The sequence below is a fragment of the Nannospalax galili genome, unplaced genomic scaffold, assembly GCF_000622305.1.
Source record: "Nannospalax galili isolate Female #2095 unplaced genomic scaffold, S.galili_v1.0 scaffold430, whole genome shotgun sequence".
NCBI classification, from domain to species: Eukaryota; Metazoa; Chordata; class Mammalia; order Rodentia; family Spalacidae; genus Nannospalax; species Nannospalax galili.
The window spans coordinates 1,613,468-1,630,496 of NW_008328607.1; the positions used below are offsets into that span (position 1 = coordinate 1,613,468).

Here is a 17,029-nt window from a genome sequence, read left to right on the forward strand (position 1 = left end):
CCTCACGCCTCCTGATTATACCCCAGCCAGTCTTGGGCAGATTTTTTTTCTGTCATGAACTGTGTTGTATTCCTTTAGCTTCATGAACCACCCACCAGTTGGTAAAGATATTTCCTGGAATTATAAAGAATATAAATACAAACGTAGATGAATCATTGCTTCAGGAAAATCTGATATAGAAACACATCAGGAGAGAAGATGCTCTTGAAGGATAATGTTTGGCAAAGAACTCTTCACAGAATTTAACAAGATCAAATTTTATTTCTGATATTTGTGAACCTAGAGATCAGTCAGGCAGAGGAAGAGAACATGAGTTTTAGGTGTTTAGACAAATAAAGCCACATTTCTGTCTGTATGTATCTACAATATGCATTTCTTTAGGAAATAGTGGTGGATTTGTATGATGGAGAAGAGTGCTCTGAAACTGGGTTGTTGAAAGAGTAACTTGGCATTCTCTCTATAAGTTGATTATCTCTGGTATAAATTACATCAATGGAAGGCTAACACACTTAGTCTTAATTGCAAGGGATCATTTGGAAAAAAATAGAAAGGCTGCAGAGATGACTTAGTGGTTAAGAGTACTGGCTGTTCTTGCAGAGGATCCAGGTTCAGCACCCACATGGCAATTGTCTGTAATTCCAGGGGATTTGACACCCTCTTTTGGCCTCCATGGGCATTGCATGACATGATTGCACTTACATACATGCAGGCAAAACATTCATACACATAGATTTTTTTTTAATTAAAAAAATTAAAAAGAGAAACAAAAAGCATAAATAATCTCAAGATCCAACAATGTCTTGGCAATGTTTCATTTGCTCAATAGGATCATATGCCATTTTATTTTTTGTTATGTCACAATCATTTTCTCCAGATAGATAACATTTTCATTTTGGGACATTTCCTTTTTGGAGACACACTCTCTAGTTCAGACTAGCCTTGAACTTGAAGAAATTCTCCCGACTCAGCCTCCCTAGTGCTAAGATTACAAACATGAGCCATCACACCCAGTTCCCTTGTAGAGTTCAGAAAAATTATAAAGTTGTACCAAGAGTTCAGGTGTATTGCCTGTCCAACTTCCCACAATGTCATCATCTTACCTGGCCACATACAATAACAAAAGCCAGAAAATTAACACTAGTCGAATGCCATTGTCTATAGACTTTATTTGAATTTCTATATTTTTTTCTGTAGCTTCACCATAATGTTCCTTTTTCTGTTTCAGGGACCAATCAATATCTCACATTGCATTGGGCTGTCATGCCTCCTCAGTCTCCAACATATAACAGTTCCTCGGTCTTTTCTCATCTTTTAAAAAGACCTTGACATTTTTGTTTTTAAAAATTTATCTTTATTTTTCATTTTTAAATTTGAGACGGGGTCTCCCTGTAGCCCCAGCTAGCCTGGAACGTGCTATGTAGATCAGGCTGCCTTTGCCTCCCAAGTGCTGAGATCAAAGGTTTGAGTCACCATATCCATCCCAAGACCTGACAATTTTGGAGAATATTGCTCAGTGTTCTGTAGCATGTCCTTCTATTTGTCCAACATTTCTCTCACGACCAGAATGAAGTTTGTATTTTTGTTATGAATACCACAGAAGGGATATCATGCCCTCAATCCATCAAGTCAGGAATTTCATGATGGTGTTGAGTTAGATCACATAGTTAAAGTGGTATCTGCCCTGGAAGTTATTCTGGCCCCACTCCTCCCCCAGTTTTTTGGGAAAAGATAGCTTTTAAAAAAAATTTAAATGTTATGTCTATGAGTATTTTGCCTGCATTTATGAAAATGCACTACATTTGTGAACTGCCTATGGAGGCTAGAAGGTGTCGGATCCCTTGGAACTGGAGTTCCTGATGGTTGTGAGCCATCATGTGGGTGCTGGGAACTGAACCCACCTCCTTTGCAAGAGCAGCTGGTGTTTACTGAGCTATCTCTCCAGCATCTTGAGACAAGCTCTTGCTATGTAGCCACGAACATGTGGCAATCCTGCCATCTCAGCCTCCCAAGTTCTGGGCTTTCTTGTATGTATCACCATGCCTGACTTCCCCCTTGTTATTAGTAAATACCTTAGGGAAATTATCTGGGCTTATGTAAATTTCCATTTCTTCTGGAACTTTTGCCAACTCATTTCAGTATCTATCCTCTGTCTTGCCTGCTTCAATGATTACTTGTGGTGTCTTAATGATGATTTTAAATTTCCTTTATTTCCCTGCATTTATTGTTAGGAATTCTTCTGTAAGGTACAAAGTTGTTCTTTCTTCATTTCTTCAATGTATTTATATCAGTATAGATTCCATGGTATTTATTTTATTATGTAGGTTTGATCTAACAATATCATTATTTGTTTAGTTGCTTAAATGTTTAACACGATTTAAATGGCAGAATAGTTTTCCAGTTGCATGTCTGGATCACGAATTACTGATTCAGTTCTTCAATGTTGGACGTTCAGGTTGTTTCCAATTATTTGATAATATTAATGATACCCGATATATAGGTCTTTGAATTTGTTTTGTGATTCCACAAAGTAGTTTTCTAGCACGGAAATGGAACGTTTGAAAAGTCTGTGCTCTTGGTTTCTAAGCCGCGGAAGCTGTCAACGTAGATCCCTGGAGTTTATGAAGTTCCTCATCTTTGAGTGATAACACACTTGTCAAAAAACCTGAACACCACATAATAAAGTTATTGATGTTGAGGAAGGTACTTCCGGTAGGGGAAATTCCATTTCCACCAACGCCTGTCTCCAATAAGATCATCTTCCACACCCCAACCGGAAATACCTGTCACCCGCTGAAAGCCACGTCTGTTGTGGCCTGGGTTCCGCCCCACGCCTGGGAAGCGTTTCCGGGGTCAGGGCATTCGGCCCGCCCCGGCGCGGCTGCGGTGCTGGAAGCCTGGTTCTCCCGGAAGTTGCTGGCCGGGTCTGACTGGGTCCCCTCCGCTCGGCGCTGCTGAGGGGCCGGGCGCGGCGGGGATGGCGGAGGCGGCGCTGCTGCTACAGCCGGAGGCGACGGCCGAGCGGGACGCTCGCGAGAAGCTGGCCCTATGGGATCGGAGAGCCGACTCGATGGCGCCGCTGACAGACCGGCAGACCGACTCTGTGCTGGAGCTGAAGGCGGCGGTGGAGGACCTGCCGGTGCCCGCCGAGGTGAGACGAAGGGCTCCGAAGGCCCGGGAGCCACCCCGGCCCCCGCCTCTGCCCGGGTTCTGTCCTCGCCTCCCCGGCCACCGTGGTGGATCCGGGGGGCAGGGGCCCAGCGTGTCCCCGGCAGCCAGCTTCGCAGGGCCGGAGAGGGCTGCGGACACGGCCACCGGAGGCCAGCTCTACCCCCAGCGGCGTGGGGTCCCCGGCTGCCTGCTGCAGGTGCCCGGGTGTCAGCCGTGGCATGGACCCTACCGTCTTGCAGGACAGGCGCCAAGCCAGGCTCTCGAGCCCTCATGAGCACCCGGGCCTCCCTGATCTCTGGGAGACCGAGGGGCGCAGAACTGGTTCCAGTGACAGTTTCATTCATTACATGCCCGGCTATGAACTCTTGGTGTAGGTTATGGGAGATCAGATTTATTTAACCCATAGGAAAGCACTCAAGATGGATTGTTTTTGAAAGTTGAATTAGTACAGGATTTCCCTGTAGCCCAGCTGACCTGGAACTCACTAAGTAGACCAGACTGGCCTCTATCTCACAGATACCCACCTGCCTCTGCCTTCCAAGTGCTGGGACTGAAGGCGTGCGCCACCACACCCAGCTCTAAGTAATACTAACTTTTGAAAAGTTCCAGTGTTAATATTTTTTTACTCTGTTTCCCATTGTGATAGTATGCATATTGCTCTTTGAGTGATTCCATTTAATTAGTTATAATGGTAAGAAGTACGTTTTTTCGACTTATTAGACGTTTGACAGATTTTTCTTTACTAGTTTTGAGGGCCAGATTTGGGGTTATTTTATTAGCAGTGGTGGTTACTTGTGACATTGGAAGCATTATTTTTTAGAGAATTTGGAATCATGTGCAAATGCAGATTGAGTTTAGAGTTTTCACCGTTGACCTCATACCTTAGAGGTATGATTTGAAAGTTCTTTTTACAAGCTTGGCGTGGTGGCTCACGCCTTTAATCCCAACACTGGGGAGGCAGAGACAGGTGGATCTCGGAGTTCGAGGCCAGCCTGGTCCAGCTGGTTCCAGGCTAGCTGGGGCTACAGGGAGACCCTGTCTCAAAAAGCCCCCCCCCCCCCAAAAAAAAACCCCATAAAAACAGGTATTTTTCCATGAGTTTCCCTGGCCACCTCTAGGATGTTGTGCAGGAAGTATATCTAACTAAACCAGGAAGCAAGGGAAAATTTCTTTGGTCTGGTTATGTTTTTATGTTCTGGATTATAGGTGTGTGTTGATGGGTATTCAGCCCAGAGTCCTGCCATGCTACATCCTCAGCCCGGGAATTGATTTATGTATTTCTCAGTCTGTTTATAATTGGTTTGGACTCTTCCTGAATCAGGGTGCCTAGACTTCACAGTACTAGGGGAGTGAGACATATGCTGCAAAAAATTTGTTTTTATTTCCATGGGTTATAAACCTTGTACTTACTGAACAGGGAGGGGGTTTGGAGTGAAGTAAAGAATCTTACTATTTTTATTCCATATTTATGCAATGCTACCTACCATTAGTTGCATATGGTTTTTTATATATCACATGCCTATATTAGGTAGGAATTAGTGATAGTAAGATAGATAGGAAAGATGAAATTCTCAGCCTTTGGGAGCTGACATAATTATGGTGATCATGAGCATATAATGAAAAAAATTAGACGGTACAGTGATCCATTCATTATATAAGAAAAATTGAATAGCATGGTGTGACCAGAATGGATGAGGTGTGCCTTTGAAGGAGAGGCCTTTGAAAGAAAAGGAGGGCCTTTTAAAGAAAATGACAGTCTAGAGTGAGTGATAATGGAAAACAGGAAGCCAGCTGGAGAGAAAGCCTGCAAGGTCATGGATAGAGGATGTGCCTAGTTAGTCCAAGTATCCAATGAGGGTCTTCTGGTACAAGCGGCCTCAGTATTAGGATAGAGCCTGTTCACAACAGCTCTGGCATCTTTGGGGGCAATGCTCTCACAGCTGCTTCAGCTCTCATTTCCTTTACGAGTGTTTTATATGTGATGGAATGACTTTGGGATTCATTTTCTCTTACCATTCTTTTAATATTGGTGTTGAAACAAGTATGCCTCAATGTTCATTTTGTCCAACCAGTATGTTTGCAAAGACTTTTCTGTAGAGGTTCATCTTTTCATGAAATGAATTATTTCCTGAATTACTGGAATTGGGAAGATTAATACACTAGCTGCAATTCAGCAGACTCAGTAAACATCATAAAGCTGTTAACTTCTTTAGAGAATAGTGTTCTCACCTATATAAAAAAGCATTCTTTAGCTTGAAAAGTTGCACCTTTTCTTTCCTCCAGAAAAATGTGTGTGTGTGTGTGTGTGTGTGTGTGTGTGTGTGTGTGTATTTGCATTAGGTATACAGAAGTTTGCAGTATACCAGCTTCTTTTTTGTCAGGGAAAATTTTCTTACAGCAGTGTGGACCTTTTCCTTTTTGCTGAACTAAGTAGTTTTTGTTAAAATGCTAAAATAATTTAATCTGAAATTTACTGTTGTCAGGACTGTTGTTTTCTTGTAGGTGTGTGACTTCCTACATGGTAATTAGCTTCTGTATGTCTCTGTTTTCTTTATTAAATAGGGGCTTCTCTCATGGGGAGTTGTGAAAATGAAAGGCAGTCATATATGTAAATGCACATGCAAGCTTGATAATGTTACATTATTCATGTGATTTCTTTCAAATGATAAATGTTTTAAAGAATAGATTAAAATCCTGAGCAAGTATAGGTGTCACTTAGACCAAAGAGAAGAAAAAAGATGTTTGGTATCTTGAGGAACGTTCTGAAACTCCATCTGTATGTCTTCAGTGATTTGCTCTAAATGTGTGTTGTATGCTGGGTGTGGTGGTACACACCTTTAGTCCCAGCACTTGGGAGGTAGACGGAGGCCAGCCTTGTATACATAGTGTTTTCCAGGACAGCTGGGGCTACAGGGAGACCCTGTCTCAAAAAGACCAAAAAAAGAAAGTGTTGTAAACTTTTCAGTAAGGGAATGAATTGATCATATTGATTATAAAAGTCATTTTCTCCAATCCAGAATTTTGCAAGAAATAAGGCTTGGGGGAAAAAGGTATGTTTGTCTTTTTCTGGACCTGCTAAGCTGGTGAGGTAGTGCTGGGTAGTTTATTGTTACTATTTAGTATGTTCATGTCCCCTGTGCGTAAGCTGCACGGTAGCTTGAAGCACTGCCAGCTGGGTCTGCGCTCCTGCCTGGCTGGTGGTATTTGTCTGTTTATCTGAAGCCAGAGCAGTGAGTGAGTGGAGATGTTGACTGAGTCACCTCTTCCTCAGAAGAAGTCAGAACCAGGAGGCTGGAACACCATCCACCACTTGTGATTTGTCACTCTATTCCAGATACTTTGTGAAAAGAAGGTAGTGGGGCAAATATACCCAAAGGGATACTTTTCTCTTATACTATTAGAAAGCAAGTTCTTCTTTTTAACTTTTTTTTTTTTTTTTTTTTTAGTCTTTTTGAGACAGGATCTTGCTGTAGCCCCAGTTGGCCTGGAACTCATTATGTAAACCAGGCTGGCCTCGAACTCACAGATCCACCTGCCTCTGCCTCCCAAATGCTGGGATTAAAGGCGTGCCCATTCCCCTCTACAGTGGCTTAAGACTTTTGTTCCACAGTGGGGAGAAGGTCTAGGTGGGGCTTTGTGCCCTGCTTTCCCATGTAGTAGCAACTATTCCTCTCTCCCAAGTCTGTATCACATTCTCTTCTCAAGACTGTCCAGTGGAGCGCCATGTGAATGGTGTGAACTCCCCCGTTAAGCCATTGGCTTCCAGATGCTTCTACTTAGCAGTTAGTGAAAAAAAAAGTTTTTTAGGAATTTCTTTTTACCTACTTGCATGGCACATGTTTTCTTTTTATAAATCCTCTGATTTTACATATGTGAGTCAGTATTTGTATCCTGACTCTCCCTGGAAATGACCATCTCTCTCCCCCTTTTAATTTGCATGGGTATTCCTGCAACCTGAACTCCAGTGGACTTATGAATATTTATGCTCACTGTCAAGATGGCTCAGTGGGTAAAGGTGCTTGCTGCCAAGTCTGACCACCTGAGTTCAATCTCTGGGACCCACATGATGTAAGGCGAGATCTGAGTCCCTCAAGTTGTCCTCTGACCTATGCGCTGTGGCATGTATGAGCACACATACAAATATTAAATAAATGTAATAAAAATTTAAAAAGAATACTAAATGCTTTTGTAGATTATTTGGCTTTTGTTTGCTAGGGTGTAAACAACATGCTTTTCAGCTTTCTTCATCCTAGTGTGGTCCCCATGTACTTACTGGTATGTTTTTAGATCCGAGCCTCTTCCCCTATAGAGCTTACCTAACGGTGCTAAATTTCACCGTAATCTATTGTTACAAAACTAAATTTTACCACTAATACAATATGGTAAAGATAGCTTAGTTGCTATTCTTTTTCCAAGAAGCAGTCTAGATTAGGCTCAGAGCAATACTTTTACTCTGTTGCCACTAATAGGAATAATAAAGAATATTGCTATTGCTGCTAGTAACAGGAATAATACAAAATACTATGGCTAATGTCAGGAGCTCAAACTTATTGAGCTTACTATGTGGCAGGTCTTCCACTAAGTGCTCTATTCACAGGTTGTCTCCCATAGATTCCATCCCCTCCTCAAGGAGACAGGGTGTTTTCACATGGCAGTTGTAGATGCTGCTTATCTCAGTATAACTCTGTCTTTCAGAACCCCTAGTGGCAGCACAGAGCTGTTGGTGACACTTTGCTTTTTTCTTTAAAATTATTTTTTCTTTAATTTTTTTTAACCTTTACTTTTTAACTTTTTGATTTTTTTTGTGTGAATTCTATACAATGCATTTTTATCATATTTAGACTCCCTCCCCTATCTAGACCCCCCTGTTCTAGTTTGCCTCAAATTGCCGTGACAAAATACTTTGACCGATACCAACTTGGGGAGGAAAGGGTTTATTTTATTTTACATTTCCTGGGTCACAGTTCTTCTCTGAGGGAGCCCAAGGCAGGAACTCAAGGGAAGGAGCCTGGAGGCAGGAGCTGAAGCACAGGCCATGAAGGAATGCTGCTTATTGGCTTGCTCCCCTGGCCTATGCACAACCTGCTTTCTTATATAGTACAGGACCACCTGCCCAGGAGTTGTACTACTCACAGTGGACTGGGCCTTCCCACATCACTCAAAAATCAAGAAGATGCCTCACAGACATGACCACAGGCCAGTCCAATGGAGATAATTCACCAACTGAGGCCCTGTCTACCCAGGTGTGTCAAGTTGACAATTAAAACTGTCCTGCACACCCCCTTACTACCTCCCTGCCCAATTTCATGTACTCCTATATATATGAAGGCCTATTGAGTCAAATTTGTTTCCCAAATGCCCTTCTGTGTGGTTCCACTGGAGTCTGGTTAACCTATATAGTGTCACAGGCCGTAGGGGAGAACCTATTATTCTAAGTGAACATAATATTAAATCAACTCTTTTTTAATGATTTATTTATTTTTAATTGTATAAATATTTTGATTGCCAATATGTTTATTGGTTTGTGTGTAGTGCCTTTGAAGTCTGGAAGAGGGTGCTGGGAATTGAACTCTAATTCTGGAAGAACAGCAAATGCTCTTACCCCTGAGCCACCTCTTCAGCCCCTAAAACCAACTCTTACTGACTTATCGTTATACCCATAGCTTAATGCATCAACGCTCACCAGATTGCTGGTGCACTTTAGACTCAAGATAGATTTCACTGAGTTGGAGAAACTTAATTCTGGCTGGCCTGAGCTCTTTTATCCACAGGGCTTATATTGCTTTCCAGGAAGTTTATATGAATTGTGATGCCCTAGTAAGATATATTTACATAAACCTAGGACCCTCCTGGCTCTTAAGTCTGCCTCATTTGTGGGGAGAAATCAGACAAGGGCCTTCTTGATCACTGACTGACTAGTTTGCTAGCACTCCTTTCAAGAAGCCAGTGCTTGCTTCTTTTCTCTTCAGAGTAGTCTTATGATACCAATACTAGATCTATGTCTGATAGAAGAAGAAATTGAGGATTAGAGACATTATGTAATTTCCCCAATCTCACACAGCTTGTAAGTTAGCAAGACCAGACTTTAAACAAGGCTGCACTGTAGTATATTTACTATGCTATAAGTATAGCCCCACTTGAACCATATGCAAAAAAATTCCCACTATTAAGGAATCTTGCTTCTAAGTTAGTAGCGGTATATTTTGCATCTAGCTTATTTGAGTTTAAAGAGAAAACACTGTCTTCAGGGGTAAGATCTATATTTAGAAAAATAGAAAGCAATTTCCTAAGGCCTTGAGTCATGTCTTATATTGGAGGACCTTAAATGCCATAAGCTAAGGACTGGAAACTTGGAATTGAACCACAACAAAGGCCCTTTTGCTTCCCCTGCTATCTGCTTCCCATTTCTTTTAGGTCTAAAAACAGCATGTTTGGTGTAGGACTTCAGGTAAATTAATACCTGGACTAAAGTATCTTTAGCAGTTAAGAATGAGAAAGTACTGGTCAAAATGAGACCTTTTCTGGGGGCTCTTAGAAGACTGATGGCAAACTCTGAGATTCTTCCTATTTTATTCTCTTGCTAAATTAAAAAATAGGAACTGTCAGTATAGGTTAGGTGTGCTGGTAGGTAGAAATAGGAGGTGGAGGCAGAGTTTGTTGATTTAAGTTTGAGTGTGATTTGTTAATTCTGCTGGTTGGTCAGGTTTTTGCATTAGGTCCTGGAGAAAGCAAGTTACTTTCAGCAGCAGTTTTCCTTTGTCTAGTGGTAGTTCACAGAGTTCAAGTGAGAAAATGTGTGTGGCTTCACATAGACTCACCCCTACTACTAGAAAATTGATTCAACAATCATACCTTACTACTGTGGGGGACACTTGTCCTGTTTACCTCTTCAGAGTAGTGTTTAGCAAGGAGAGAACTTAGTGAAAAATGTTAGTATTAATATGGCATTAACTAGTCTCAGAAGATTTAATGGAAATAATCCTTTCTCTTTCAAAAACAACAAAGATGGAAACTCAGTTGAGTTGACTTAAGAGGATTTTCAAGTTAAATATCTTACTGCTCTCTTTTTCAAGCTCCCAATTGAAGACTTATGCAGCTTATCATCCCAGTCACTGCCCATTGAGCTGACTTCAATAGTGCCTGAATCTACAGAAGACATTCTTTTGAAGGGCTTCTCTTCCTTAGGCATGGAAAAAGAAAGAATTGAGACCGCTCAGCAGGTAAATGGCAGCATTTTTCTGGACATTGGATTATTCTGGATGTCCCAATACACACTAATAAAAAAGGATCTAATTCAGACATGTCTGTCTACCTTGAAGCATGGACCACGTGTGTCCTAGGATATCTATGGATCTGGCCCATTGCATTTGCAGATGACAACATTATATCATAATGTCAGAAAGTTAAAATACCCTGAAGGGCACTGGTGAGCATTGAGTCTTGCTAAAACAGTCTTGATTTTGTGTTTGCTCTGGCTATTATGTGCTTTAAATGACTCCATTACCCAATTGTATTGCCAATATAGATAAAATATGACATTCCAGAGCCGGATATGGTGTCATATGCCTTTAATTTCAGCACAAGGGAGGCAGAGGCAGGTGGATCTCTGGGAGGTTGAGGCCAGCCTAGTCTACATAGTTCCAGGCCAGCTGTGGCTGCAGGAAGATCCTGTCTCAAAAAACAAAACAACGAAAAAGACATTCCAATATGGATGTTGATAGATTGTTATATTTATTAAAATTTTAATATTTTGTGCACTTTTGACTTCCCTCAATGTATGTCTGTATTAACCTTTTGTTTTTAGTCTTTTTGAGACAGAGTCTCCCTGTAGCCCCAGCTGGCCTGGAACTCACTATATAGACCAGGCTGTCCATGAACTCACAGAGATCCTCGTGCCTCTGCCTCCTGAGTGCTAGGATTAAAGGCATGTGCCCGGCATCTGTATTAACCTCTATAGCACACAAAACATACATACAGATATGCACACATACATTCCTCTTGTTGCTAAGTGATTCCCTTTTAAAATCCTAAATGTTCTCTTTAGGTGAAAGTTTATAATTATTTTACAGTAATTTAGCACTGAATATTCACTCTTGGTATTTGCTTATTGCTAATTGCAAGCATAAATGTGTAGTAGTTTTTATGGATGCTTTCCTATTTGTTCTGACCTGTTAAGAGTTAGTACTGGCCGGGCATGATGGCACATGCCTTTAGTCCCAGCACTTGGGAGGCAGAGGCAGGCAGATCTCTGTGAGTTCGAGGCCAGCCTGGTCTACATAGTGAGTTCCAGGTCAGCAGGGGCTACAGGGAAACCCTGTTTAAAAAAAAAAAACCAAAAAAAAAAAAAAAAAAAAAAGAGACTGTCCATGGTTATACTACCCTGAGTACTCCTGATCTCATTTGATCTTGGAAGCTAAGCAGGATTTGGCCTCGTTAGTGCTTGGATGGGAGAGTTAGAGCTAGCTGAGGCAGGAGACGGACCAGTTTGAGGCCATCCTGGGATATATAGCAAGTTCAAAGGAAACCTGGGCTACATAATGAGATTCTATCTCTAAAGTAAAAACAAAAGACAAAAAAGAGTTCAGGCTGAGGCATTTCCATGGGAAAGGTAAAGCAAACATGCTGACTGAATTGCTGAATTGTAAGTTGAGAGAGGCAGTGAGAACTCTGGCTCTTAATTTAGGCCCACCTACATCTGAAAGTCAACTCCATCACTTACCGTCTTTGTGAGCTTGGACAAATTACCTTTTGGGGTCTTTAGCTTCCTAGTCTGTGAAAACAGCATGATTATATACCTGCCTCCTAGGATTTTTCAGAGAATTAAATAACACATATAGTGATAGCAAGCACACAGTAAATGCCTAGTAAATGATGGCCAAGGTACATGACAAGACACTTGAGAATGATAGGTCATCTTGTCCTATGTCTGTGAACTTTGTTGGACTGTTTGAAACATAGTCATTTTTTTCTTCTGCATTATTTTATCTTATTTATTTATTTTTAAAATGTTTTTATTTATTATTTTACATGTATGCGTGTATTGCCTGCATATAGGTAAGTGCACCCATGTCGTGCAATGCCCGTGGAGGATAGAAGAGGCTATCAGATCCCCTGGAACTGGAGTTACAGACAGTTGTTAGAAAAAAAATGTGGGTGCTGGGATTTGAACCCGGGTCTTCTGCAAGAACAGTCAGTGTTCTTAACCACTGAGCCTTCTCTCCAGTCCCTTTATCTTATTTTTTTTAGGATAGCCTACACAATAATGGATTTCATTTGTGGCAAATAATGTCATAGTACTTTGTTCTTACTCTCCCCTCACTGTTTTCCCATCTCTCTTCCTCCTTCTTGCTGATCCTTTTCTCCCCTAAATAGATCCCTCTTGTGCTGAAAACAAAGTCTTCTGCATTAAACATTAAATTCACACTTGCATATCTATTTTAAAAGTTTAAAAGATCTATTGGCTATAATTTCTATATGATGAAATGTACTTATTTAAAGTTTTTTTTTTTTTTGGTCTTTTTGAAGTATTTTAACGATGAGTTTTGGCAAGTGTATATGTTGTTATAACTACTTCTGCTAACAAGATATAAACTTTTTTTTGTTTGTTTTTTTGAGACAAGGTCTCATGTAGTATAGGCTAGCCTTATTTATACTCACTATGTAGCCCGAGCTGGCTTTGAGCTTTGTCTTCTTACCTCCACTTTTCAAGTGCTGGGATTATAGGCATGTGCCACCATACCTGGCTAAGATGCAAAACATTTTTATTCTCCTCAAATGTTTTTGTAAATCAACCTTCTTACTGGTTTTTTACTTTTTTCCCCCTCTTTTCTTTCTTTTTTAGACACAGTCTCTGAATATGTAGCCCAAGCTGGGTTGAACTTGTGGTCCTCTTGCTTCAGCTTCCTACATGCTGGTATTACTGGCATGTACTGCCATGCCAGTTTTTTAAAAAATAATAAATAGTTTCTGTAATATTGGTATAAGGTCAGATTCAGCCTGAAGTTCAGATGGTGCCAAAGTCCATATTCTTAACTCACTATGAATGTGGTTTTTCAAGTTTATATTTTCACCATTTGTTGTTGTTTGTTTTTGAGATAGGTTCTCACTGTGTGGCTCTAGCTGGCCTGGAATTTGTTATATAGAACATTCCAGGCTGACCTCGATCTCACAGTAATCCTCGATCTCACAGTAATCCGCCTGCTTCTGCCTTCCAGGTGCTGGGATTAAAGGTGTACACCACTGTGCATGACAGGCATTAGCTTCTTAAGAAGAAATATTTATTTTTTGGTTATTTTATTTGTTTATTTAATTTTTGACAGGGTCTCCCTAGCCTCAGGTCACCTGGAACTCATTATATAGACTAGCTGGCCTCAGTCTCACAGAGATCTGCCTGTCTCTGAAATATTCATTTTTTACATCTGTCTTTAATACTGTTCCTTACTTGACTCAGGAAATGACCAATGTTTTTTAATATCCTTTGCTTTCCCTGGCGTATAGATAGTATATATTTTATAAAGCTTATAGCTAATTGTTAATGACAGCCCTAAACAAAGCTGTAAGATTTAGAGTCTACTTTTTTTTTTTTTTTTTTTTTTTGAGGGTCTTCCTGTAGCCCCAGCTGGCCTGGAACTCACTATGTAGACCAGGCTGGCTTTAAACCCACAGAGATTCCCCTGCCTCTGCCTCCTGAGTGCTGGGATTAAAGGTGTGTACAACCATACCCAGGAGTGTAGTCAATTTTCATTTTATCTTTTTTAGTTTGGTTAACAACCATACCCAGGAGTGTAGTCAATTTTCATTTTATCTTTTTTAGTTTGGTTAAAGTATAATACTATTTATTTTCCAGTTTTTCTCATGGTTTGCAGAGCTTCAAACTCAGATGGATCAGGATGAAGGAACAAAATACAGGTATGTGTGGGTCCTGTACTTATTGGCTGTCCTAATTTTTAGCCCATAGTCATTTCAACCATTTCATAGTCTGTGTCTTTAAGTTGCAAAGAAAACTCTTGAACATTTTCCTTAAGAATAGCCAGAAAAAGGATTTGGGTTATTATAATCAGTATTAGAAATTATATGTGTGTGTTTTTTAAAAAGAACTCCAGAAGGACTTGGATCAAGTAGAAGCTGTACAAGAATTCCACGAGATGTTTGTTTAAGGAGAAACATTGAGGTGATCACCTGGATTGAGTGTAACTAGTGTATACTGACTGATAGCATGGGAAAAAATGACCCTGTATAGTTTGATTTTAGGATTGGACTCTGCACTCATGTTTATTTAACATCTATTGACGTCCATTGTTGCTAGGCAGTGTGTTAGGGATTTATGCTCCTACTTACTGTCCACAGTAGCTCAGTAAGGAGCTATTCCTACTTTACAAGTGGGCAAACTGAGGCCTGGAAACATTAAGTAACTGCTAATGTCATTTGGACTTATGTAGAGCTGGAGTTTGGGCCAGTGTTTTCTAGTCTCAAATCCAAAATTCTTTTCACATTACATCATCTTTCAAAGTGGCAATTATCCGAAGGAATGACCTTGTTGCTTTGGGATGTCTTGGTGTCCCTGTCTTTGACAGTTGACCCCAGTGATTTCTTGCCTTCCCTTTGAAAAGCCAGATTGTGCCTTTAAGACTAATTCCTTCTATTTCTTATAGTATCAGTGACTGGCCTTCTGAAGTATTAAAACCATTTATGAACCAGCTTTTTCTATATTTATATTGTGGGGGAGGTCAATTTTTCTCGTGAAATTTAAGCATTTTGGAAAAGATGAGACTATGTTGTTTATTGACTGTGCCTATTGGGGGAAAATGTTATTGCCAATCCCCTCTTGGTTCTGTTTTCTAGACAGATGAGGGATTACTTGTCTGGGTTTCAGGAGCAGTGTGATGCTATATTGAATGATGTAAACAATGCTCTTCAGCATCTGGAATCATTGCAGAAACAGTATCTTTTTGTGTCCAATAAGACAGGAACTCTACATGAAGCCTGTGAACAGCTCCTAAAAGAACAGGTAATTGGGTGTCAGAAAGAAGAGAGAGAGAGTCAGCAATTATATTTAATATTTTAATTTTAAATAGACAAATACTATTTAATTTCAGTTTCCTTAATTTCTTCAAGTAGATGTTGAATGATGTCCTGTGTGAGACTGTGCTACACATGCAGATTGCTTTGAGGACAGCCTACTTTTATAAAGTGAACATGGGCAAAGGCAGCTTTTCTTGTTCTGATCTGCTAGGTGCAGTTTCAGAGTGCAGTGGTTGTACTATTCTGCTCTGTCCACTGTTACTGACAGTCTTCAGACAAGAGGAGTGATTGTATTAATAGTGGGTTTTTAAAAAAATTGATCTCAGATTGTACTTGTCAATGAGAGATAGAGCATTGATGTGACTATATCTCAGAATTTCGTCTGTATTTTTTGTGTTTTTAAAAGTCAGGGACTTATTTTATAAAAGATCATATGCTACTTAGCAGTTATTTCCTCTTTTTGTTCATGACTGCAGTAATATTTGAGCTTTATCCTGAAGTCATATCTGATTTAAACCAAGTCTATTGAAAGTAATTTTGACATTAGAGGGTTGATTCTCATGCTCTTATATTCTTTTAATAATTGATTTTTTTTCTTTTAAAAATGCAAGTCGGAACTTGTTGATTTGGCTGAAAACATTCAACAAAAGCTTTCTTATTTTAATGAATTGGAAGTTATTAACACAGTAAGTATTTTTTACCTTTTGTAAAGTTGGTAATATTTTATTTTGCATTTCCTTCTTTTAGTATAATCTTCAAACAGATAAATGGGTTGGAGTGGTACTTTAACTTAATAATCTTCTGACTGGTAGTGTTCCTATTTGTCATCAATGGATTTACCATTATCAGTCTAGAATTTCTACATTAAATTATGTTATTATTTGAAGCTGTTTGTTGGTTACCTATTGTAGAATCTTCTTTGTAAGCTCCAAAAATTATAACAAGAAATACTCAATTTTAAGTCTTACTGTGTTGCATGACTGTAATACTATCTAAACATTTAAAAACAAATTCTCCTGTTTAGTTTGAAGAAGCATATAGTCCTCATAAAGTATTTGTCTATCTCAAGTAAAATTCCAATAAGGGCTGCTATGTAAACTATATTTATATCTATTTCTTACTTGTAAAACCATCATAATTATAAATCATGCTATTAAAATTACGAAAATAATCATAATTATTGTAGTTTAATACTAGAGACATAAAAATAAAGCTGGCAGCCAGTTAATTATGGGCTATAGTGCAAGTTAGGTCATTGCAAACTACTTGTATATCAAGACATGGAATAAATTAACTACTGATATTTATTTTTTCTGTGCTGGGAATCGAATCCAGGAACTCATGCATACAGGTGCTCTACCACTGAGCCACACTCCCAGCCCAGCATTGACTTTTGTAATGTGATTGCTAAGTACAGTGTGACTGCTAGTTAATCCTTTAACAATAAAACATTCCAGTGTTCAAAAGTAGAAAAAATCTGTGTTGTAAAGTGCTAGAAAGTGCAGAATCTAGGAATATGATGTATTCAAATTAACATAATATAGTATAGTAAAAATACTAATTCAGGCAGAGTTCCGTTGAAGCTTCTTAGGAGTAAACTGAATCAGTATTCTTTTCTACTTGTTTTCTTTTTGTTGTTATACACGGGCCACATTCGAGGATATTTTAATAATTTTTATTTTAGTGGTTTTTAAAATGTATTATTAGAAGATATTAATATGGTATTATATTTAAAAGAAAACACATTAATTGCAGTTAATTATTTTCAACTTTTATAATTTTTTTTTTTGTTAATTGATTTTTTTTTTTTCCCTATACTTGAAGAAATTGAATTCCCCTA

At 39.5% G+C, this 17,029-nt stretch overlaps 1 protein-coding gene across 1 annotated transcript in view; it reads left to right on the forward strand.

Moving 5' to 3' along the window:
• Nucleotides 1–2,859: 2,859 nt before the first annotated feature.
• The window catches only part of Cog3 (component of oligomeric golgi complex 3), a 62,836-nt gene continuing 48,666 nt past the window's right edge, over nt 2,860–17,029 (forward strand). Inside the window, exons 1-6 of the mRNA XM_017796695.2 lie at nt 2,860–3,148; nt 10,242–10,388; nt 14,015–14,076; nt 15,010–15,175; nt 15,801–15,875; nt 17,014–17,025. Coding sequence (XP_017652184.1) covers nt 2,975–3,148; nt 10,242–10,388; nt 14,015–14,076; nt 15,010–15,175; nt 15,801–15,875; nt 17,014–17,025 — 636 coding nt within the window. The 5' untranslated portion in view covers nt 2,860–2,974. The remainder of the gene's footprint in view (nt 3,149–10,241; nt 10,389–14,014; nt 14,077–15,009; nt 15,176–15,800; nt 15,876–17,013; nt 17,026–17,029) is intronic.